General features: G+C 41.9%; 4 protein-coding genes across 4 annotated transcripts in view; 2 read left to right on the top strand and 2 right to left on the bottom strand.

The window, feature by feature from the left end:
- Positions 1–25980, top strand: part of LOC134213966 (uncharacterized) — a 408814-nt gene that overhangs the window by 317793 nt on the left and 65041 nt on the right. The window lies entirely within an intron of this gene.
- Positions 1955–16833, top strand: LOC134213964 (serine protease nudel). The gene is made up of 12 exons (XM_062693415.1): positions 1955–3097; positions 3260–4302; positions 4358–4691; positions 12318–14061; positions 14124–14293; positions 14349–14462; positions 14527–14701; positions 14758–15375; positions 15433–15611; positions 15665–16118; positions 16183–16398; positions 16456–16833. Exons 1-12 carry the CDS (start codon positions 2512–2514, stop codon positions 16826–16828), a joined length of 6006 nt encoding a protein of 2001 aa, XP_062549399.1. The 5' UTR covers positions 1955–2511; the 3' UTR covers positions 16829–16833.
- On the bottom strand, positions 23642–24511 carry LOC134213963 (general odorant-binding protein 67-like). Its single transcript, XM_062693414.1, has 4 exons — positions 24439–24511; positions 24206–24370; positions 23892–24140; positions 23642–23825 (listed from the first exon to the last, which is right to left on the bottom strand). The coding sequence occupies exons 1-4, from the start codon at positions 24481–24483 to the stop codon at positions 23727–23729; spliced, it is 558 nt and encodes a 185-aa protein (XP_062549398.1). The 5' UTR covers positions 24484–24511; the 3' UTR covers positions 23642–23726.
- Positions 24721–25400, bottom strand: LOC134214507 (general odorant-binding protein 67-like). The gene is made up of 3 exons (XM_062693866.1): positions 25359–25400; positions 25132–25293; positions 24721–25068 (listed from the first exon to the last, which is right to left on the bottom strand). Exons 1-3 carry the CDS (start codon positions 25398–25400, stop codon positions 24721–24723), a joined length of 552 nt encoding a protein of 183 aa, XP_062549850.1.

Raw genomic sequence — 25980 nt, 5'->3', positions numbered from 1 at the left:
GTATTTCGCTTATCTTATGGAAGATCCATAAAGTACGTCACGCAAAAATTGCCGATTTTTGCCCCCCCTCCCCCTTTTGTCACACTGTTTGTATTAAACCTCTAAACTTTTTGTATGAGTCGTCACGCTGCTCGGACCCCTCACCCCCTTTGAAGCGTGACGTACTTTGTGGATGGCCCCTTATGTAATGATTCGCAAGTAGCAATTAAAGCACAGTTACTTTTGGTGCAATTATGCTCTACCCCCCAAAAAATGGCGGCAGAAACTCCGCGTTGGTGGGTGACGACATGTTTTTGATTTTTGTTGTTTTAAATTCAAAGCCTACTTTCCATTTCAATACCCTAAAAGCTAACTGTCAAATGTCTGAACAGGATAAGATAAATTATTTATAAATTATTTACCTTTAACCCCCCTTAATTTATTGATATCTCATTAAGTGGACGAATTTCGGTGCTGTACGGATTTCGGTCCCACACGGTACATAGCTTTTATAAAACCACGAAAATCCTATGAGAAAGTTTTGTCAGATTTACATAACTACCGCATTGCTGAATGCGGTAGAGAAGCCCAAATATTTTGGCCACAATTTACAAATCACAACTGTAAACTACGTAAACACAAGCAACAACTTTGAGACCTTGACGAACTTTTCCTCAATCGAAAGAAATGCGATATGCCAACAACGCACTATGAACGACAATTATAAACACAAGCTGCTGACTGCAAACCTTCCAAAACTGGAGCAAATGTAGGCCGTTTCCCGCGTGAATCGTTGCCCTGTCGTTTCTTTATGTGGACAAAACAAATGCATTTTAAAATAGGAAGATATGTTATGCCACCAGCCATGTTATTCATAACTTCGAAATGAATGGTTTACTCTTTTCAGATGAACTTCAGCAAAAACTACGGAACCAGCACCGCACCAACCGGTTAGGTCTACTGCTGATCATACTGACGGTGGTGATTTCCTTAACCGTCATTTCCATACTTCTTGTTGGATCTGTCTTGCGTGCACTGAACAGTAAGTTACCTTTTCATAAAGGATAAATCCTTGAAGTTTAAATCAATATTTGTATTATAGCTCCACAAACGGTTCAAGTGATTTATCAAAATAATTATAGCGGCGACGAAAACCTGCTAAATGTCATCCTTAAACCGATTAAGCATTTCCTAACAAGCGCGTGGCATTTGATGGGTTTTGAAAATGATCATAAGTATCGACGAAAACGAGACCTCGACGATGAAAATCTCATTCGCTTGATAGACGATAACCAGTTGCAGAAAGACGTTGAATCCGATGAGAATGTGCCGAAGAAGGATTTCGGCGATGGAATCGATGCAGCGCTTCAACGATTGGTGCAGAAGAATTTGACTCTCAAAATTGTTTACGCACCTCCCGGTGGTGAAGGCAACCGAAACGACATAATGCGGTCGATGCGGAAGAGACGAAGGCGAAAACGAAGCACCGAAGTTGAGCGGAACATGCGGCAGAGACGGTATGCGCAGGAATATCAGGAGCTGAGGAAGGAGTACAGTCGGCGGTGTAAAAAAGAAGCTCCTGATGAGAAAGAATGTTCCAAGTATTGCAAAAAATTTGAACAATTTCTGCTAGAGGCCAAGCATAGTTATAAAGAGATAAAACAAAAATTGAGCGGACTGCTTAAGGAATGCAAAGGCATCAACGGTGGTGATTTGAAAGGTGATCTCAGTGACAGTTTCCCTAAAAGAAAGGATAAGAAACTGATTGATAAATATGATTTGGAATCAGATGAAACAGGAAAAATTAAAAAGAAGGACAAACCAAAGCCTACTTTGGTGGACCAAGTTACGGAAGGTGCGACGCTAAATGAAGAAAAAGTAACGACAGTGCTAACTAAGTTAGAAACGACTACTGCGATTGGGAATGAAAGTACTTCCAGTGAAAAGCCAGTGGTGATTGCAGAAAATAATACTCAAAGTCATGGTAAAGACGTCGTGACATTAACTCCAATACTGGAAGAGACTACACCCAATCAATTTGTTTTGGAACTCCACGAAGCACTGGAGAAATTCGAAGAAAACTTGATAGAAGAAGCCACATGGAGCGTTCTCCATAGTAAAGACTCAAATATCTCTAAAGAAATTCAAACAACTACCGCGTCTTCTGTTACTTCTACAGAACATAACACCCAACTTCCAACGTTAGATGATTTGATAAAATCTTTAAACAAGACGTCAACCAATACCTCAGCAGAGCCACAGCCTTATAACGCTCAAAGGCATAAACCAGTCGAAGACGACTGTATCAAAAGCTTGGATGACTTATTGAAGAGAATTCCCGCATTTAGAGCAGACCATGACGAAAACCCCAGTTGCAACGAGACCACGTCCGCAACGTTGGGAAAACCGTTGAATGACCAACCAGAGATAAGCAAGTTTAAAAAACAAAACTTGAAATACAATCCAGATGAGCATCGGCCGAAAACGGATGAATGCATCAAAACCTTGGATGATCTGCTGGCAGCGGTTGACATGGAACGAGGTGGCATGAAAAAATCAAAAGAATGTAAAACTACTTCCTCGAAAACAGAATCAGACCAGCAACGATCCGCGTTTCCGGATTCAATAGTGGACACACTTTTCGAAGAATATGGAAGACCTCCACCTCCTTTCCACGAGGATCAATTGGATCAGCCAAAACTTCCCGTTGAAGTGCACGATTTCATTATGGGCAGATCCCGCAACAGGGACCAATTCAATCATGACCTACCCGCCCCCATAGAATCAACAGATTCGCGAACCTTCAAATACTCACCCCAGCCAACGGTAGCCGCTAGTGGACCGTTCCTCAATCTCTGTGATCAACTGAGAAGTCAGCAGAATCCAACGCCCGTCAAAACTCTCACCAGCAATCAGCAGCACTTCCAGGCACAGCAGTTTGGCGCACTCGGCCAAACCAGCATTCCTATTACCGGTGAATCGCACAAGGCCACATCCCAGGTCCTGCTGAACTCCGCTTACGGAGGCTTCAACCCGAACCACTTTTGCTTCTACCAGGTTCCGCCAACATATGGAGCCATGCGTCCGGTCTATGCTGGAGGTCAAAGCTACCCAGCAGGTAAGTCACTTCCACTAGCCGATGGGTTCACTTCGCAGCACCTGCTGAATGATCCCGTGATCGAAACAATCATCGAGCCACGTGGTGACTTCCCCAAAGGTTCGTGCCGAAAGAAATTAGATCCGGAAAATGCTCACTCAAATATGTTTTGTTTCTTTCTAGGTGTGATGAATGTTCCAGTTAACATCCATAACCTTCCTGGGAGAAGAACAGGAGATGATGCAGATCTTGACGGTGCTCAACTGCTTTGTAGTCTTGTGGTTCCACCTTCGACTGAAAAATCGGCGTTAGGCAATGATTCCGTTGCTCTGAAGGCGACCCAAGATCTCGATGATGTTTCAATGATGACCGGCGCCAGGGCACGTGGCCATCACCGACACTGCCCACGGGGCAAGGTTCCTTGTGCGGATGGTGTCCAGTGCGTTCTGAGTTCGCATCTGTGCGACTCTCGAGTGGATTGTTTCGATGGAAGCGATGAAACGCATTGCTCTTGCCTGTCACGATTACCGGAGATAAGACGCTGCGACGGTTACGTGGACTGTCCACTCGGAGAAGATGAAATCGGCTGTTTCAGTTGCGACAAGTTCTCTTTCTCGTGTTTCAACACGTTCTTCGAGTTCCAGGCATCGCATCATTCCGAAACAAAATGCTTCACGTTGATCGAGAAGTGCGACGGTTTCAGTAACTGTTTGAATGGGAAGGACGAACAAGATTGTACGATGTTGGTGCGAGACCTGAGGAGCCCGTTGGCGTTCACGGTTGGCCACTCGGTGGGAATACTGCATCGGAATTATAAGGGCAAGTGGTATCCGGTATGCCATAACCCATTATCGTTGGCGAAAGAGGCCTGTGAAGCGGAATTGGGGCCATCGCATCGAGATCCGGTGATTGTGCAGCATCATGGGGATCTTCCGGGGCCGTTTATCCAACCAAATTTGCGAAGTCATCACGTGTTTCAACCGGAGTTCACGGATACCTGTAATGGACTGATCAACTATGTCAAATGCCCACCACCAAAGTGTGGATCGACGAAGCAGAGCGAGATGGAAAACGTTCGTATCAAAATAAGGGGTAAAAGAAATGCTTCGGAGATTTTGCAGATCGTAGGTGGGACGAAAGCCGAATCTGGCGCGTATCCGTTTATTGTCGGCATTTTCAGAGATGGGAAGTTCCACTGTGGTAGCAGCATCTTCAATGAACATTGGGTAGGTTGATGTAAAAATATTGCAACGAATATTTTTTAACCGTTTTTCTCCATAGATCATCACGGCAGCTCACTGTTGCGACAATTTCCATAGACACCATTATGAACTGAGGGCGGGTCTACTTCGAAGGCGAAGTTTTTCACCACATGTTCAGATTTCAACAGCAACACATGTTCTAATTCATCATGGATACAGTCCTCAAAAGATGATCAACGACATCGCACTGATGCATTCGGACAGGCCTTTCCAGTACAATCGGTGGGTAAGACCGATTTGTCTACCGGAGCGGCACATGACTACAAACGATCGGGACTGGATTTGGGGTCCGAAGCCGGGAACGATGTGCACAGCTATAGGTTGGGGAGCACTCGTAGAGCATGGCGGATCGCGTAAGTCAAACATTTTTGCAGAGAGAATATGAAAACGACCGGTTAGAATGACTGACTAACGACTAATGAAAGTTTAATTTCAGTTCTAACCGCAGGTTGCTACGATATGCCATGTGTTGTTATGGTAACATGGATTATATAACAGGGGGTACGAAACGGATAAGTTCGGTGCTTATTCAAAGTCAATGACTGCTGCGATTGCAACACTCCTTCCTAAGCAACAAAGCCTCTTATTCACTTCTAACTCTAGTCAGGGCTTTTGTAAACACATCTGCAAGCTGCTGTTTCGTGCTCACATAGCCCAACTCGACAACTCCTTGCTCTAGAACGTCCCGTGGTACCGAAATTTTTTTTTTACAACTCACTTTTAGGGGGATTAATCATCAAACTGTTTTTATCGAAAGATGCGCTTCTAAATATCTTGAAACTTCTGTGAACAAACCCTATATCCAAAATTAACACTTTTTGTGTTTCTGTATTTCGATTGTGAAAATGACGAAATAAAACACTGTGCGATGTAGTGCTCTTGATGGATCCACGGCTTACCGTTCTTCCGGGCCCGTGTGATCCGCAGACCCAAGCAAAAAGTTGCTTGACCAAGATCATTCATCTTGAAGCGATTGTGGAGAAACCATTTCAACCTTCAGTTTGGCATTGTTGGTGAAAAATCATGAAATCGTCCACATAAATAGTGATGAAAATCATTTTGTCACCATCGATTCGGAAGTACAAGCACGGATCTACTTCTACTTCTCATGCCCAAATTCGCCTTGTTGAGCTTAGTGTTCTTCGTCGAAATCGATTCCTTCCCCACCAAGCGCGCCTTGTATCGCTCGATGTTACCAGATGGGCCTCGTTTTGTTTTGTAGTCCCACTTGTTCCGTATAGCCTTCCTGTCGCTTGGAAGGGTAGACAGCTCCAAAGTTCCATTCTCTTCTCGCGCCTTAATTTCATCGCGCATAGCCGTGATCCTCTACTTACGATCCGGGCGGATCGTGTGTGGTGTTTGTGCCCTTACTATCTTTAACATTCCGGCCGCCTTGAGTTTACTCGAAACAATTAAAACTAATTTACATTATAGCTATAATTCTGGAACAGAGGTCGATTCCTCCCAGGCTTGGTGAATTCTGTTCTTGGTGAAATCGTCACTTGAGAGGTGGAATATTGTCCTTTTTCAATAGAACCATAGTTCCGAAGTTCAAGTTGTTCCGGTGCTTTGTCCACTTGTTGCGACTCTGAAGATTCGACAGGTAATCATTTGACCAGTCTCCAGATCATTTGGTTGAACCGCTGCATCATCTGCTACCTGGAAAGTCTGTTCTCCGGTAGCTCCAGAAATCTAAGCTCGGGCATCGCAATGAGCGGTCGGTGCGCCAAGAAATGACCTGGAGTTAATGCTTCCAAATCGTTCGGGTCGTTGCTAAGCGGAGTCAGGAATATCTCTATCTGAGCTTCGACAGTGTCCATTTCATCAGGTTTCAACATCCCGTTACTAATGACCCTTCAGCGATTTCACCGCGGCTTCCCACAAGCCGCCGACTTGATTGTTATGAATTTGAAGGTTATTGAGTCTCTTGAGGTTTCTGCGCAAAGCTGTTTTTGAAGCTACTGTCGCTGAAACATGCGGTCTAACTTACTGAGCTGCCTCCGTGGTCGCTTTGTCACAGTATATTTCGATTGACTTTCCACGTATGGCGACGAATCTTCTCAGAGCGACAAGGAATGTTTCTGTAGGTAGGTCCATAACTACCTCTATGTGAATGGCTTTACACGCACTGCAAAAGAACAAGCAGAGGAAACATTTCACAGGAGCACCTTTGCTCGTTCCAGGCTGCAATTCGAAGGGTCTACAGTGATCAATTCCCACCCGTTGGAAGACAGTAGCAGGCCTTCGGCTGTTCGTGAACCATTAGTTTTGTTCTGAAACATTTGCCGCATTCATGCGTTACGCTTTTGGCGAAGTTTCTCACACTCAGCGACCAGAATCTGCAACTTACTGGGGGCCAGAGCCGTGTTACTCCCAGCACTGGTGAGACCCCCTTCTACAAGGCTCAGGATCGGCTCTTACGCTCGAGACACTCCGCGATAGAAAAACACTAAAGTTTTCTCGTGAAAAACTCCCACTTTATTTCGTGCACACTTTATTCCGTCCTTGACGTCCTACTTCTTTCCTGATGCGTCCGTCCTCAAACACCAGACGACGCCTCCCATTTCCTTATCTCTGCCTCCTACCTTTCAGTTCCTTACTTCTTCACTTCTCCCAACACTTTCTTCTTCGATCTTCGGGGCCCCGCGCACTGCGTTCGTGGACGTACTTGGAAAAACCTGGTTTTATGGCGCACTTGGTGGACACACTCTCCTAGGGCAGGTATCGGGTCTTAGAACGGCAGGAAACCGCGATGACGTTTTATATTAAAACCACGAGGGGGTTTTTAAAAACAAAAACCGCTAGATCCTGATGGCAACATGGGAAACACAAAAAGGCGGTTAGCGTATAAATCTAGAGTAGGGCCTGGCTTGGGGTTCAGTGGCAGTTTATGAACAGTAATAGAATTACCTGGATGTCCAGTCTTTCACACTAACTCCTTTTAACTTTCTCTTCTACCAACTTCTTCAATTTTCAAACTTCTATAACATTTCTCTACTAACTCAATTACTTTTTCTGCTTCCATAATCAACCCTTCCTTCCGATAATCACCAGGCTAATGATTTGTCGTTCTTGTGACCACAGTAGCGCAGGATGCAACGAAAACTTTCAGTTTTGTAGTCGTGCTGACGGGCTTCAGCGCAGTGTGCGGGATACAATATTCCGGACCAGAATCTTCATCTTCGCTGTCGTTTACGGCTTCTTTCATGAGACCCATTAGCAAGTATTCGTGCATGAACGCTGTCTACAACGCCTTTATATCGCTAGGGTACCGTGTTGTAGATGACCACAGAGGCTTCTGGAATACTTCCAGTAAAAATCCATTCCAGCTGTACAGGGGATGTCCAAAATAACTGGGATAGGCAAATTTTGGGCATAATTAGATGTATTGTAACTATGTCAAATATTATCCGATTTGGACAATTCAGGGATGCCTGAACTAGAAATTTAATGTAGTTTCACCATATGCTCATGAAACCGACCATGGCCTTCGGATACCGGAGATATTCCGAGTTTTTCGAAGGTAGGTTCAGAACCGTAAATTTGTGGTGGGTATTAGAATAAATTCTGGTTAAAAACAGAATATTATTAGTAACCACAAATAAACTAGGGCTCTTCCTGATTGGAACCATATGTTGATATTCGAAATCGGACCAGAATCAAGTGAGATATGGCCATTTGTTTAGAATCGGTGCCGATCGGGAGTTTTAAAAGGGACCAGGCCACAAATTCATTTGAATCAAGCTTTTTAACCGAGCTTCCATTATGATTACATTCCAGAAGTCTTCTGTCACGTCTAGAATGAAAAACCAACCAAAAAGACGGATTCTGAAGTCGCTGGGGTGCCCCCGGGGAACCCGTAGAGGGGACATTTCAGTTTTGGCACCGAAGCTAGCCATTCGACGGTTCGTTTTTCACGGTTTTCTATCAGGAAGCGAGGTATGAGTATAAAATGGACCATTGATGGCTATGACCGCTTCCGGGACCTACGGATTATCCCCGGGGAACCCGTAAAAGGGGACATTCCAGTTTTAGCGCCAAAACTGGTCGTTCGACGGTTCGTTTTTCATGGTTTTCTACCATGAAGCGAGGTATGAGTATAAAATGGACAGTTGATGGCTTTGACCGCTTCCGGGACCTACGGATTGTCCCCGGGGAACCCGTAGAAGGGGACATTCCAGTTTTAGCGCCAAAACTGGTCATTCGACGGATCGTTTTTCATGGTTTTCTATCAGGAAGGGAAGTATGAGTATAAAATGGACCATTGACGGCTATGACCGCTTCCGGAGCCACCTCGGAGTTTTCTGGAGCAAACAGCTTGTGATTCTCGTATTTGGCCTCCATTTGGTTGATCTGGAGTTGAGCTTCACCCTTCAATGACGTTCGGATATAGTTGAAATTGTCAATGCAATACAACTGATTGTTGTCGTGGATCAATGACTTGAAATTGTCCCGAAGGTGGATCCATTCACAGAGCTTGCCAGAGAAAGTAGGCAGCTTCGTCTCTGGATACTTTATCCGTAACTGCTGAAACGCTTCGCCCGCCTCTTGCGTCCCGATACATCCAAAGCGTTTCCGATCATCTACCAAAATAACTGCTGAAGCAGCAGTCTGATGTATTTATTCTCGAATTCCTTAAAGATTTCTTCATTCTCCCTCTTCTGAACCTCAGTTATGTCCTGCGGTCTATTTGCGCCTGATTCATCCTTAGCTGCACCTTGTATATCCAGATCTTCAGTGTTATTGTCTATCGATTTGCACTAGTACTTCACAATACTTGTCGCACACTTCGTCAAGTTTCTTCATGCGAAACTGCAATACGCACATCGTCATCGTCATACATTACCAAGAACTCCTCCATGTTCTCCATGCTAGTCCACGCATGCCACTCCTGCTTCACAAGAGATTGTGAATCGAACAATGGCATTTTGCCTAAATCAATTTACATCAAAATTCGCAACTCACTCCCGAAAGCTCAAGCGAGTGAATTAACAAAGACAGGCAAAAATTGTCAAAGGTGAATTAATCACTTCCCAGCAATCTCAAAAGGTGCCTTCAAAAGACAATCAATCATAAAAAACGGAGAATCGCAACAAATTTCCCACTGTGCTCTATTGGATACGTACAACTTGCATGCGATTGTGGCTCCAGAAGCGAAATGACAGTCCTTGTCGTTTACCTCTCCAATCGCAAAAACGCTGCACAAAGCTTTCCCAGACTGTCTATCTGTATTTTGTTTCTGTGGTCATTTCACTGGAAGATGTCCCGCTCTTGCAGTTGTGGCACGTCACCGAAGTGCCACGCCATTTGGATTCGATTACAACACACCTTCTTTGTTGGTATTTTTACAAGCACACGACAAACTTCACTTCTTGCAAAGTATGCACCCGATCTCAATACAGTGCCCGATGCTTGGAGTCCCATAATCATGGGTTCATAGTACTCCGGTAGCCCCATCAGCATCATCGCAGCAAGTCATATGTCGTCGACCTTGAAGCCGATCCCTGCAAGCTTATGTGCAGTGGACATCAGCTAATCAACATACGATTCTACGCTACGCATTCGAATTGAGGTTAGCTTCCGATTTCCCTGGTTAAGGCTGGTTTACAGCTCGAAAAACGGGTCTGCGGGATTTTGCTAGGATTGGATTTACACTTCACAATTTTGCTTCGGGTTTTGAGAATTTGCGTTTCCATGCCCGTGCTTGAGTTTACACTTCTGGGTTTTGGTTCGGATTTCTTTATACAAACACACACGAGCAACAAAAGGGAAATATAACGAGAAAAGGGAGAAATAAAGATTAAGAGAGAGAGAGAGAGAGAGAGAGAAAGAGAGAGAGAGAGAGAGAGAGAGAGAGAGAGAGAGAGAGAGAGAGAGAGAGAGAGAGAGAGAGAGAGAGATTGAATGGGAGAGAGATTGAATGGGAGAGAGAGAAAGTGAGAATGAATAAGTAAGTGGGGATGAGTGAGTGAATCAAAGTGAGAGTGAGAGTTATTGAGTGTGTGTATGAGAATGAGTGAGTGAGAGTGAATGAGTGAGTGAGTGAACGAGTGGTTGAGTGAAAATGAGTGAGCATTAGTGAGAGAGTGAGACCGAGTGTGTATGAGATTGGGTGAGTGAGTGAGAGTGCGTGAGTGAGAGAGAGTTAATGAGTGAATGAGAGTGAGTAAAAGAGAGCATGTAAGAGAGAGTGAGTGAAAGTGATTGAGAGTGAGTAAGTGAGTGAATTATTATTATATTATAGCTTTATTAAAAAGGTTTTCAGCCGGAGACTGGTTCGCCTCTAAAGTGAGTGAATGAGTGATAGAAAGTGAATGAGTGAGAGTGCGGGAGTGAGAGTAAGTGGGTAAGTTAGTGAGTAAGTGACGCGAGTAACACAATTCAGATAGATTTGGTTGTAGCAACTTATATATGGCTTCATTTGGTTGTGTATAGGTCATAGTAACTCGTCTATGACATGTGTGATGCTGCAGTGAGTGAGTGAGTGAGAGTGGAGAGTGAGTGAGTGAGTGATAGTGAATGAGTGAGTGAGAGTGATAGAGTGGAAATGAGTTAGAGCGAATTAGTAAGTAAGCGAGTGTGAGAGAGAGTGAGCAAGTGAGAGAGAATGGGTGAGAGAGGATGAGTGAGAGAGAGAAGCGGCCGTCTCACAACTCATTCCTCAATTCTCATTCAAACTTCTCAATTTTCACTGCTCACATTTCACTCCTCACTTCTAGCTACTCATTTCTCACTGTACACTTCTTACTTCTCATTCTCAATTCTCACTGCTCACTTCTCACTATTCTTGTCTTCACTTCCCACCACTCATTTCTCACTTCTCATTTTACACTTCTCACTTCTCAAATTACACTTCTCATTGAACACTTTTCACTTTTCACTTCTCACTATTCAACTCTCACTTCTAATTTTTCTTCTTATTCTCACTGCTCACTTATCACTAGTTTCTGCTCACTGCTCACTTCTCATTTTTTAATTCTCGCTTCTCATTACTCAGATTTCTCTTCACACTTCGAACATTTCGGCACCAACATTTCAAAAGGGCGTAACTGCTTTTGTAAACAAAAGCTTCTCACGGCGCTGGTGGGTTAATTTGAGCCCACCCACGCAATCCAATACCACTGATGGTAGCATCGAATCCTCTTCTTTCATTTAATTGTGCTGGATTGCGTGGGTGAGCACAAATTAGCCCACCAGAGACGTGAGAAGCCCTTGTTTACAAAAGCAGTTACGCCCTTTTGAAATGTTGGTGCCGATTTTACCACCCACTTCACTAGGTTCTTTCCATAATAAATTTGGAATAAATTCAAATCTGATTGTTTCCTCGCGGAATTTGCATGTGTAGAAATGGGATGTTTAACCATACACTTTTCCCGCGATTAGGCTTATACCATTTTTTGGGAAACTATTTTTTCGTGTAGACTTTTTCTCCTGTCATGGGAAACGCAAATCCCGCTTTCATTTAAATTACATGGGAGACCAAATACGTTCGATACGTTTTCCGAACTGTAAACCAGCCTTCATACCGGTGTCCTGAAAAGCGTTCCGTGGCATGTCGCAACCTTCGTTGGAATTCTTAGCGTCCTGAACGAGACGGTAATTCGTCGTTTCCAGGCTCAGGAAAATTGTGGCGTCGTGATTGCTTGCCCTCGTTTTCGCGACCCTTCAGCTTTTCGATGATTGACTAAGTGACTGCGTTGATCCGTCCGCTTCCAGAAGGCCTCACTGCGGCCGGTAATCCAGCTCAGCTTCCATCATAGTTATTAATCATTTTTGTCTAACTAATTTGTTTAAACAATTTGAACTTTTGCAGAGTGAAATGAAAACAACCGATTAGAATAACTGACTGTGTTGCTATAGCAACTTAGATTGTATGACATAACGGACTAGTTCGGTGCTTATTCAAAGACAATGACTACTGTGATTGCAACAAGTCTCCATGAAGCTCACCAGGTTTTACGATGTTGTTTACATTCCAGCGGATCATTTGATGCATGTAACAGTACCGATCTTGCCATTCTGCAAACACAAAAATGATCGTGATGGACTGGGCATTTGTGCAGCAGAAATGGGCGGAGGGCACGATGCCTGCCAAGGCGATTCGGGTGGACCGTTTGTATGCGTCAGCGTAAGCAGTCCTCATGAATGGTACCTAGCTGGCGTGGTCAGTCACGGAGAAGGCTGTGCCAGACCTAACGAGCCTGGGGTCTACACTAGAGTTGCGCTTTTCAATGAATGGATAATCAAGAAGACGAGTGAAATGTTGCCACCTTCCAACACTCGTCTGACATGTCCCGGTTTTCAGTGTTCATTTGGGGTGTCTTACTGCATAGCAAAAAAGAAACGATGCAACGGAAAAGTTGACTGTCTAGGAGGGGAAGACGAATTGAATTGTTCCCTGGATCAACTGCTTGCTGAATCCGTCAAAGAAACTTCAACAGTAATAAGTCTAGCAAACAGAACCACAACTAGTTCGACCTCAACTGCTGTCACAGGAACTACAACTCCAAAGATCGATTTTCTTGCAGAAACCTCTGATCAATCCAGTACTACTCCATACGTTACTCGTCCAACTACAAGTACTGCGCCTACTGAAGAAACAGTTCAAACAACGCCTAGAACAGACGCTGGTACTCTGAACGTGACTCATTTACGCAAAATTACTGAAGCTTATACAACCGAACACACCACTGCCGCAAATATGACAACACGCGCCTCAGACGAGAACTCCTCTTCATCCGAGGAAAATGAAGAAACAACTACGACGATTACTCAAACTGTAACGTCAGCAATGGATGCAAACATTAGCAACTCAACGACCGAATCTGTTACTACATCTGTCAGTACGACAACGTCAAGTACATCAACTTCTACAATATCGGAAATTAAATTTTCCACTCTAAATTACAGTGCTGCAATATCCACGGAGCAGACAACAAGTTCTCCTACAGTTGACTATGCCACAATTACAACTAATCATACATCATATTCCATCAGTTCTACCGAATCTTCAGATGTTATATCTTCAACAGAACACTATTTAAAAGTGGATTATAGTGCGGTAATAGAGCCCACTACTGAAACTACTCTCCATACAAGCCAATCTGAAATAGAGGTTACATCTGCAACAAGCGAGATATTGTCAGATAAACCCAATGCAACTGTCCTGAGTACCTCTACAATGTCTTCCGTAGTAGATAACAATGCTACAACAGTCAACTCTTATGAGGCTGACAAAACTTCCGAGAGCAGATACTTAGAAAGTTCCACTACCGAAACCAGTGTGTCATTTACCACAGACTCCATTTCATCGACTACCAATCAGTCGGACTATTTCTACAATTCAACCACCAAAATGTCGATGAGCTCCAATTCGCCAAATACGAGTCGCGATTCTGCATCGGATGACTTGGTCGGAAGTTCACCGACAGAAAGCCCTCCAGATCCTTCCAGTACTACAACTGACTCCACCAGCTCTACAACAGCTGCTCATCGAGACTTAGAGCACAGCGAAACCCAAATCGAAACCATCGAGACTAAAGCTGTGCACACCACAACCGATGAGCATCCGTTCCTGAGCGAAATTCACCAACTGGTCGAGAAGAAGAACAGTCGACTGAAACAGTTCCGACTGTCCATGCATTATCTGCACACATCGCTGAAGAACCAAACGACGGCAACGAATGAAACCGTCTTCCGAAACAAGCGTTTTGTTTGTTCCAAGTAAGTTCAGCTACGTACGAAGAATAGTTTAAACTATTGCTTACTGCGCTTTTCGTCCCCAGAATACATCAATCGATCAACATTGCGCACTACTGCGATCGCATCATCGACTGCGAAGATGGCACCGACGAACAACGGTGCACGTGTCGAGATTATCTGACCGATAAGTACGACTTCCTGATTTGCGATGGCAAGACGGACTGTTTGGATTTAACCGACGAGGAGAATTGCTGTAAGATATGTTTGAGTCAAATTGTCGAACGCTTACTAACGCTATTTTTAATCAGTTTCGTGCGAAACAGGACAATATCCGTGCCGAATGAGTAAGGTTTGCATCGATGAGAGTAAATTATGCGACACGATACCGGATTGCCCACTCCACGAAGACGAACTTGACTGTCGTAGGTTTCGTCCAAATCGTTACCATGGCGAGCGCCTACTAAGTTTAGATTTTATTTGTTTCAGTTGCCCTTACCGACGGAAACAAGGTCTACTTTGATGCGAACAATCTCACAGAATTTAAATACGAAGGATTGGCCACCAAAAATACCAACGGAACATGGAATTTGATTTGTGGAATGCAAGTCGACAACAAATCAGTGGAATCAATTGGAAAAATATGTTCGTTCTTAGGGTTTGCGTAAGTCCATTTGACATTCGAGCTGTCCGATATTTGTTTAATTTATCTTTTTTCAGTGGTTATCGAAGCTACTATCAAACCGTGTTTGAGCCGTTGAAAAACGATACAGTCGATTTGGAACATCAGCCTCTACTGATCATGTCCTACAGGAACATATCTTCGGAGCCACAATGCAAGGCATTGCACATCGCCTGCGTTCCGTTCATCAATGCCACCGAGCACGAAATTAGTCACTACGAGAATCAACACAAGGAGAAACCAGTGCAGGTTAACATCCGTCCCGTCAACCCAATAGATACAATGAGTACCAAACCGCACATCACCTTCCATGAAAACGACCACATTGAGTTCATTGAAAATTTCGGCGATGACTACGATTGGCCCTGGAATGCCGACATCTACTTGGAAGGAGTGTTCTTGTGCAGTGCCATCATAATCGACGTTAACTGGATTGTGGTCGATAGTTCCTGCATGAGACTGATCAACCTGAAGAACGATTACCTTTCGGTGGTTACCGGGGGAGCCAAGTCCTATCTGAAGATATCGGGACCCTATGAACAGATCGTACGGGTGGACTGTTACCACTTTTTACCAGAAGCTCGAGTGGTGATGCTGCATCTGGAAAAGAATTTGACCTACACTCGACATGTTCTACCGACGTTCATTCCGGAAAAGTAAGTCTTTATTTTGTTTTTAATATTTTTGTAATCGATTTTCAATAATGGTTTAAGGAGCCACAACATCGAAGATAACCAGTGCTTAGCCGTTGGTCAGGATAAATACGGTAGAACACGAACACTGAGGGTCCATATAAACATGACCCACTGTGGTCACCAGCCGGAGAAACACATCTGTTACCAATTGGATCCGAATAAGGGCACTTACCACGCAGACCATTGCTACACTGAAGGTACGATCAATCGTTTTCTCTTTTCATAACCTACTGAGAACCGTGAATTTCAGGTGCCACTCGAAGCGGCGTAGTTGTCTGCAAAACGGTCCTCTCCGGATGGTATCCTGTCGGTTTCTATCTGAACAAACACGGACTCTGCGGGTTCAACGAGGTTGTCAAAATGATCTCGCTGAAGGAATTCTACACCGACATCCAGCATGTCTTAGGTAACAAACAATGTGACTACACATTTCCAGAACCACTTTGCGATGGCATGCGATGCCGATACGGAAAATGTATTGGCCATTCGTTGGTCTGCGATAACAAAATGGACTGTTATGACAATTCTGACGAGCGTCCTGAAGCGTGCAATGCGCGCAACGATACCTCCACTGCATGTCTGCCGACACAATTCCGCTGCGGGGAGCACCAATGCGTAGACAAAAGTAAGTTCTGTGATGGAAGAAACGATTGCGGTGACTTGTCGGATGAACCACACGAATGCTCTTGCTACACGTACCTGAAGTAAGTTTACAATCAATGAGCGATGGATGATTTTTCTAACTAACCGCGTTTACATTTTTGCCAGAGTAACCCAACCATCAACCATTTGTGACGGAATTCGCAACTGTTGGGACAAATCAGACGAAAACCCTCGACTTTGTAAGTGTACGAATTCAACCTTCCAGTGCGGAGACAGCGAAATCTGTGTTCCGTATGATCACGTTTGCGATGGAGACAACGATTGTCCTGGAAAGGAAGATGAACAGTTTTGCTACGCTCTGCAACAGAATAAAGCGGAAACGTGAGTACAGATTTGCTTCGTAAATTCACTGATTTACAATCAAGACCTTTCAAACAGCAACTACGGTGAAGTTATGCAGCAAACGCACGGTATCTGGCATTCAAAATGCTTCCCCAAGAACGACAAGTACGATAACCAAACGATCAAGGAAATTTGTAACCGCATCGGCTATCTTCAGGTGCGGAAAGTCTTCGGCATGAAGATGCTGCATGAATCTCGTCTACGGACGGACAATCGCACGCACGATCCCGTCGACCGGTTGCGCAGTGCAGCGACCAAGGCCGTCGTGCTGAACCAGTTCTCCAAGGTGGCCATCAACGGGAAGCAAAAGTTCTTTATGAAACCGAGCAGACCACTGTTTACGCTGGTTAACTGGGACGCTGAAGACGAGCAGAACTGCGATCGGCTTCAGATTAGCTGTGAAGAATAAATTGATTTGACGGAATCTTTGTAGAAAAGGTATTATTTTTAAAAAAATCGAAATCCTGTATTCGAACCAACGCACAGTGGGAAAATCCGACTCAAAAGGTACCTATTTATTGCGGCTACTTTCTGCGCCGGAAGAATACCTTTCCTAAAAGGAAAATCCACGACAAATCGAATGGTGCTATTTTCATTCACCGGAAATTATGGGAACTGGCCGTTTAGCCCCATTTACTCTTAAAAATCATATTTTTTTCTATTACAGCTACAATTTAAAGTCGATTGCGGCTAACTATTTCTATGTTTTCTGATACTAATTAAGTAGAAAATGCGAAGGGTATCTATTCCGACCTTATACCATGACTGGAAGTGGCCGTTTTGCCCCAGTTACCCCTGAAATCGTATTTTTCTATGAAAGCTACAATTTAAAATGAATTGCGGCTGACTATTTCCAAGTTTTCTGATTCTAATTTAGTAGAAAATACGAATGGTATAAATTCCGGCCTTGGATCATAATTGGAAGTTGCCTTTTTGCCCCATTCATCCACGAAAATCGTAGTTTTTCTATGACAGCTTCAATTTAAAATCAATTTCGACTAACGATTTCTGTGTTTTCTGATGCGTATTTAGTAGAAAATACGAATGGTCTAAATTGTATATAATCCGGCCTTGGACTGTCACTAGCAATGGCTGTTATGCCCCCTTTACCTGTAAAAGTCAATTTATCATATGATCGCTAAGACTTAAAATCGATTTTGGCTAATTATTTCTATGGTTCTTAATGCAAATTCAATAGGAACTACAAACCTGGAATCGTGACTAAAAATGGCCAATATGCCTCTTAGAAAAAAAAAACATTTTGACGTAAACTACGTCTAAGGGGAAGACTCGGATACAGGGTGACAAATGAAAATTTCCAAATTCGAGACCGTCACGAAATCATGTAAGATTTCAAACGTTAATAGCTCCTTTATTTTTCAATGGATTTTCGAGATTTTATTATCAATCGAATCGGAAACTCTATTGATTTGATTTTAAAAACTATTGACTATTGATTTTAAAAACATTGAAAATTCCAATTCATTACCAACCCAGTAAAATTTCAGAGTTTCGTTACGACCGCCGTCTGCGTCTGGTGCTGTTGGTTCTTGCGCTCTACTTTTGTGCGGTGATTCGCACAAAAAGTATTGTACTTCCAGTTGAAAACCGAAGTGAGCTCTCGCGACAATCGAGTTTTCTCCCGTTTCCTTTTGTCGCAACTACGTCGCGACTAGTGCGCATCATGGCGCACGGCGGTGGCATAGATGCGCACTAGTCGCGATGCAGTTGCGACATCAGGAAATAAGAAAAAACTCAATCGTCGCGAGAGCTCACTTCGGTTTTCAACTGGAAACACAATACAACAATAGAACCAGAGCAATGACCGCGGTCGGAACGAAACAGTAGTGTTTATGAAAAAGTGCTACAGATGCTGGATATGTTGATGTAAGCAAGAGGTGATCATTAAAATTGATTTATCAACTATTTCAAGATTATTCTACTATTTAGGCAGCACCCCTTTAAAATAACACTTCAAAAGTTACACAACAGTCGGAGAAAGTAAAGGACTCATCACCACTGCGGAATTGGTGTTTTTAAATGAAAATTTTAAATTGTCATATCCAATCATTTTTTGAGTTACGCTAATTTTGTTCGAAACACAAATGAATTGGTGTGAGATCGAGCATGATTTGCGGAAAAACTACACATTACACGCGGCAAAACGTTTACCAAAACGAACCTCGCTACCTCCCGACCCCATATATCTCCAACATCCCAATGGTTACTCTTGGAAGTGCAGATGACTCGTCGGCCTCTATTAATAAGAGTATCACGTCAACATATTCTTAACCATTCATTAATTGGCCCGCATTCGGACATGGCCGGCGCCGGTATTACTTAAATTTCAGTCACCCGTTGAAATTTGGGTCACATTGAAGGTTATATTATTCTCAAATATCATCTGTTGGTTCTCTTTGTAATTACATCTGGCCTGGCAGAAACCGAGTAACAACCGTGGCAGTCAATCATGCTCATAAGAATGGTTCAAATTTTGACTTTTTCGCTCCCCTACGCTTAAACGGTGGCATCAGTTGTCTTTATAGAACTTCCCTAATTTTTAGCAGATTTGGTTGTAATTTGACTTAGCACGCGCGATTTGAAGTTTGAGAATTACTATGAAAACAGTAACTTTTTTGGAAAACCGTTTTGCAATGTTGCTCATAGATATATAAAAATATATGAGTACGTTGGCAACATAGGAAATTTAGCGAGCGAATGAAAACCTTTTTTGTTGCGAAAAATTATTAAGGAAATACTAAACCGTGGGAAATTTAATTAAGCACGTAAAAGAATAACATATCAATAATGAGCATTTTTGTTTTCATTATAACTTTGCTTACGAAATCGATCGATTCGCAACAACCACCGTCTTACAGATTAGAAAATATTCTTCGAAGTCTTCGGGTTGATTATATTTATGTGCCAGACACATAAGCAATTAAACAAAAAAACTCTAACTATCCGGAATCTGTTTCCTTTTATACCTATGGCCATTGATAATTCATACAAGCTATATTTGATCATTTGAACACGTTTTACGACGATGAATTTTGGAGAAAAATTTCAGGGTTCAGAAAAATGTCTCCTAGTACCGGACACAATTGCATCAAATGTTCAAATATTGTTCAAATTTGACTAAGTTCCTGTTACATGTGTAAAGATATCATTCAGAATAATCATATTTTTCGCATGCTTCAAGCTGTAAATATTAAAAGTTGTTCTTCTTCTTCTTCTTCTTCTTCTTATTGGCATTACATCCCCACACTGGGATAGAGCCGCCTCGCAGCTTAGTGTTCATTAAGCACTTCCACAGTTATTAACTGCGAGGTTTCTAAGCCAGGTTACCATTTTGCATTCGTATATCATGAGGCTAACAACGATGATACTTTTATGCCCAGGAAGTCGAGACAATTTCCAATCCGAAATTACCTAGACCGGCACCGGAATCGAACCCAGCCACCCTCAGCATGGTCTTGCTTTGTAGCCGCGCGTCTTACCGCAAAGTTGTTAAGTAGAGCTTATTTGGCTCTTTAGCTAAATTTTTACATCTTAATCCAAATTCTCACCTTTTTGAATGTCCTCTTCAATTTTATTTCTGCTAATTTCTGTGGCTTTCTCAGCAAGAAGAAACAATTGAATTAAAGTAAGTGTAACAAAAACAGGTGTAAAAAATTGCTATGAAAAATCTCAATGTCCGAACACCACACCACAATTACATCTAACAAATCATCATCATCAAAACATCAAAATTTTAAGCATTTTTATTCAATTTCAAATTTTGTACAAAGCTTACAACATGAAGATCTGATATCCCATGCCGTTAAATGCCTTTTCAATAGCTTCCTTTTGCACTTAATAAGTTGAAGGAGGGAACTCTGCAAGTATCGTTTTAAGAAGTGTCCGGTATTGGGAGGTGTCCTGTTTGCGCTGCGCACGAACCGAAACAAAAAATCTCATGCAAATGCTGACCGCGCGCCGGCACGACTCTAACGTCGCAGCAAACAAACAGTTTGCTTCATCGGCAAAAAAAAATGTCACGATGTCGCGTACATTTTTTTGGAAAACCGTTTCGGCTTGTTTGGTGCATGAAATTAGACTGAAAAAAATGTAAATATTCGCATAATCAGAGTGTTTTACTGTACATTTCCCAACACTGCTCTAAGCTCTAAGCAAATTAATTATTATTTTATGATCTGCTTTACGTAGTTTAAGTCGGGCGGTTGTATCTTGTATATAATATCGTATACAATATCGCAAGTGTAGTGCCAAAGTATTCTCTCTGATTGACAAGATTTTACCGTTGAATTTGTGGTTGATAATTAAATATTTATTCATGTATAGATTTGCTAACGTTTTGCGATTATTAATACCGTGAAAGACATTTCTTTAAATCTACGAAAATTGGATTATAAACGGTTATAGTTAGTGGATTCACGATATCCCCCACTGTTCATCATTCAAAACAATGGAGTGCGGTAAATGTAATTCTTCCGTCGACGCTAGAAGTCAATCGTTCGTTGTGTGTGAAGGAGAATGCAGTAAATGCTACCATGTCGATTGTGTTGGGCTTACCGAGGCACACTCTGAGTGCATCGCAATCAATAATATTCTGTGGATGTGTGATCTGTGTTTAGATCGTTTCTACAAAACGCGATCTGCTCCGTTGGATGAACCTCAGCCTGAATGTTCAACACCGGTTGAATCCGAGCTCGCGGGTATTAAGTCGCAAATCAATGATATCATGAATACGTTATCAGTTCTAATGTCAAAGTCTCTCGTCAATGTCACGTTGGATTCCCCAACTCCAATTTCTTCAACCAAGCTGATAGATGGCAACAACGAGGAGTTCGAAAACAACAGCAATCCTGAGGAAAGTTGTCTCAAAGCGTCTGACTTGGAAAAGGAAACATTCGCACTGTTTTTAACGAATGTAGATAGTTATGTTACCGAACGGGAAATAGAAGAAATGGTTCGCAAATCAATCAGGCTTACAACTGATGAAAAAATTACCGTCTTCAAATTAGTGCCAAAATGGATAGATATCGATAGCATTGATTATGCTTCATTCAAAATAGTTTTAAACGCTCGATGGAAAACAATATCCTTGAACTCATCTACGTGGCCATCAGGTATAAAATTCAGAGAGTTTGTGAGCTTACGAGGTAGAGTGTGGAGGCCAAATTATCAATGTTGCAATAGATAGAACCCAAATATAGTGTATTGTGGTAGTTGCTGTTTGTTGATCAAGTTGATGTGATCAGGGTTGTAAATTTTCGGCAGCACTGGATGAAGGTGATGTTTTTTATATCATGTTTTTATTTTCTTCCTGCTTTGAAATCAACCTCACATTCCCGGAGAGGCAGAAAAGTAAACAACAGAACTCACATCACCCACTGCGCCGCGAAGATGAAATCTACCACAGCAAAATGTACACATTCACCCAGCAAATTGAAAAAATTCACCACGCGTTTAAATGGGCCACTCACAGTCATATGGTAAGGAGCGAACTGAACAGCATGTCAGAGTGACTTGTGAGTGGCTGAATGCGAAATTGAAAGGTCGGTGTTGGAAATGATTTTTCGGCTGCACCCAGTCGCACTCACCACGGCGGCGAAGAAGGCGACTGCAGATTATACTGAGATCCATGTTTTTCACTGCATTGACTGTGAAATATTTCTACTCTGGATGTGATATTGTTTATTAATACCCATACTGAAATGTTAATTAGGTTTAGCGTTCATTTAGATGTCCCTGGCTATGTTGTTGGTAATCGTGATATGATGTTTTGATGTAAAAAAGATGGTGTATTCAATTAGTTAGGAATCTTTAGAATATTAAGTATTTCAATAAGACTATTGTTGGTCAGTTGGATTAATTCAAATAAATAAATAAATAAATAAATAAATAAGCCTTTAAAATCAATTGCGGCTAGGTATTTCTATGTTTTCTAATGCTAATTTGAAAGAAAAAAAATACAATTGTCATATATTTCGGCCTTAAATCATAATTGTAACAGGCATAAAAAAATATCGAAGTTTAATGGGGCAAAATGGCCACATCCAGTCATGATCCAAGGCCGGAATTTATACCATTTGTATTTTCTACTAAATAAAACTAAAGATAACAAAGAAATCGTTAGCTTAAATCAATTTCAAATTGTAGTTGTCATAGAAAAATACGATTCCAGGGGGTAAATGGGGCAAAACGACCATTTCCAGTCGTGGTATAAGGTTGGTTATAGATTCAACTCGGCCACTTCCAGTCATGATTCAAGGCCGGAATCAGCATCAGAAAACATAGAAATAATTAGCCACAATCAATTTTTAATTGTAGCTTCCAGAAAAAAAAATCGATAATAAATGGGGCAAAATGGCCACTTCCAGTCATTTTTCAAGGCAGAAATTTATACCATTTGTATTTTCCACTAAACTAGCAAAAAAAAAAACATAGAAATAATCAGCCGCATTTGATTTTAAATGGTAGCTGTCATAGAAAAATACAACTCCAGGGGTAAATGCGGCAAAACGGCCACTTCCAGTCATGGTATAAGGTCGGAATAGTTTACACTATTTTTCTACTAAATTAGCATCAGAAATAGTTAGTCGAAATCGATTTTAAATTGTAGCTGTCATAGAAAAAATCGATTTTCGTGGGTAAATGGGGCAAAACAGCCACTTCCAGTCATTTTTCATGGCCGGAATTTATACCATTTGTATTTTCTACTAAACTAGCATAAAAACAAAGAAATAGTCAGCCGAATATGATTTTAAATTGTAGCTGTCTTAGAAAAATACTATTCCAGGGGTAAATGGGGCAAAACGGCTACTTCCAGTCATGGTATAAGTCCGGAATAGATATCATTACTATTTTCTACTTAATTAGCATCAGAAAACATAGAAATAGTTAGCCGCAATCGATTTTAAATGGTAGCTGTCATAGAAAAAATATGATTTTTAGAGGTAAATAGGGGAAAACGGCCAGTTCCCATAATTTCCGGTGAATGAAAATAGCACCATTCGATTTGTCGTGGATTTTCCCTTTAGAAATGGTATTTTTCCGGCGCAGCAAGTAGCCGCAATAAATAGGTACCTTTCTGGGTCGCATTTTCCCCACTGTGCAACGGCGAAATTGAAGCATGAATCACAACAAACACTAATTTAATGTCATGCTCAGTGCTTGTTATGGCACCAAATACAGGTAAAATAAACTACATTGGGACTGAATTGTTGAAACATATATATTTTTAGGCTGTAACTCATGTTAAGTAAAAGGACGACTGAATTTCTCCGATTGATGATGGAGGTTTAGCTATCCGAAATTGTCAAGAATGGACAACCATTCTTGAGCTTTTCCTTAAGTTCAACGCATCCTGCGTCTTTGTTCCATAATGCAGCTGGACAATTCTGTAACAAACCAAATTGCATCTCATGTGATAGCCATGAAGTCACTTTACTGATCATTCAACTCACCTCGAACAGTCCTGATTCAACGCAGTTCATTAGAAAGTCGGGTGCAAAGTGACAGGTGGCATTTTTGTTGTCATTGCGCGCAATGAGTTCAGCAACCTTAGTGTAACATTTTTCAAAGACATCTCCCAAAATAGGTTTGAAGTTGGCGTCACTGCCAATTGTGGTCTCGAACACCTTCCGGGCATTTTCCTTGATCAAAGTTCGATTTTTGAACGCACCCAGCTCACGGGCGATGCACTCTGCTAAACACTGTTAAATAGGTTAACGAGAGAAGTTAAGAATTGTAAATTTGTTAACAAAAATATTCAACGAACCTTAATATCTTCTGATGCCACTTTCGTCAGCTTAATTTCATCGAAACATCGTTTCTGAAGCGCTACATCAAATGCCCCTGGAATCATGCAGCAATCATCGGCTCTTTTGGTAGTTTTTAGTTCCATACAAGATTTGTCAAACGAAGGAGGAGCTTGCGATGTAACCTGCACAAACGAAACCAAATTATATCCATGGCAGTCATTGAATTCCTCGTAGAGAATCTGAAACTTACGAAGCCCACTACGAATAACAGACCAATTATCCGCGAATTGAACATTGTTACGTCGTCTATGTTGAAAACTAGAGTGATAGTTCTTTCAAAACGATTTGCTTATATTTGAAGTCGTCGCAAGCCTGACTGGCTAACGTCCAAATTATAGTTAAATTAGAAAATTGATTGACAAAAAGTTAATAATGAATATGGCGATTGTCATCCGAATCGATTCGGTTACGGTTGGTGAACGTCATTGAAATAATGTAAACAAAGCTTATATAATTTTATTTAGTTGAGTTGTTAAAATGACGCAATTGCCGCAAACGGACACTTCTTGTACAATTTATGTTTCAATTCATCACATTCGGCGCCACCTTGCCACACGTTTGAAGGGCAATTTAGAAATAATTTGCTTTGAACACAGTCCAGCAACATCGCCGGTGCGGCATTGCACTTCCCCAGTTGGGGTTTCGCGTACGCCATCTGAGCTAAAACTCCATTGTAGCACTGGTCGAAAATTTCGTCCATAATAGGAACAAACTTGGGATTCGATCCAATCCTGGACTGATACAAGCGCAATGAAGCCTCACGGTTGAGTTTGTTGCCATTGAAGACGTTCAACTTCTTCGCAATGCATTCCACCAAGCACTATCGAGAGGATAAAAGATGTAGTTTTTAATAGGTAAGGAATAAATTAATAAGTTTTTTTACTTTATACATTTCCTGGTGATCTGTATTGTTGCCTATGGAAGGCAAGCAATCGGAGACTATTTGGCTGTCATAAAATTTCGGCAGTAAGCAGCAATCATCTGCTCTTTTGGATGTACTGGATTCGAAGCAAGACGGATGATATCCGGAACAATAAGTTGAAATCTGGGTCGTAAAAACAATAATACAAAATAGGATATAATAAATTAACCGAATTGTGCCCAACTTACCATAAGACTTGAAAGCAATAAGGTGAAATACAAATAATGCATTTTAAACGAGTCGATTGATGTGAGACAAACGGGGTACTGACTGCCTTACTACTTCTTCATTCCAGCAAAAGGCATCAAATTAATAACGTATACTTTACATTGCTTCAGAATTTATCAGGGAAAGTTTGGTTTTTTGCACCCATTTCAGGTACGTGTTCGTAGAGAGAATTACATCTCTTGCAAATGTATATTTATTACTGCCATGAGTGAGATCCAGTCTGCTCAAATTTTGGCATTATCATTCTCGGTGTACCAATGCTCCTTGTGGTAGAGTTTCAGAAAATTGTATCAAGAATACTCGAGACGATCGATCGTAGAAGAAAACATATGCGGAATCAGTCAGTGACCCTACTTTGGGACAAAATAGTCTCGACTGCCTATGATAAGCATTGGCTGACTGATAAGTTTCTGTTATGGCTTCAACTAAACAAACCCACATAAAAGCTGTTGGATAAGAAGCCTTTAACCAATGAAGCTTTTACTTCAAGCTTATTTCTTCTTGTAGATCATGTAAACCAAGATTCAAGTTGGAATGCGATTGAGTAATAAACCCTGATGACGGGATAGGGATGCGCCCAAA

This window comes from Armigeres subalbatus, chromosome 2 (assembly GCF_024139115.2).
Source record: "Armigeres subalbatus isolate Guangzhou_Male chromosome 2, GZ_Asu_2, whole genome shotgun sequence".
Taxonomy (NCBI): Eukaryota; Metazoa; Arthropoda; class Insecta; order Diptera; family Culicidae; genus Armigeres; species Armigeres subalbatus.
This window is presented reverse-complemented; position numbering and strand designations above follow the sequence as displayed.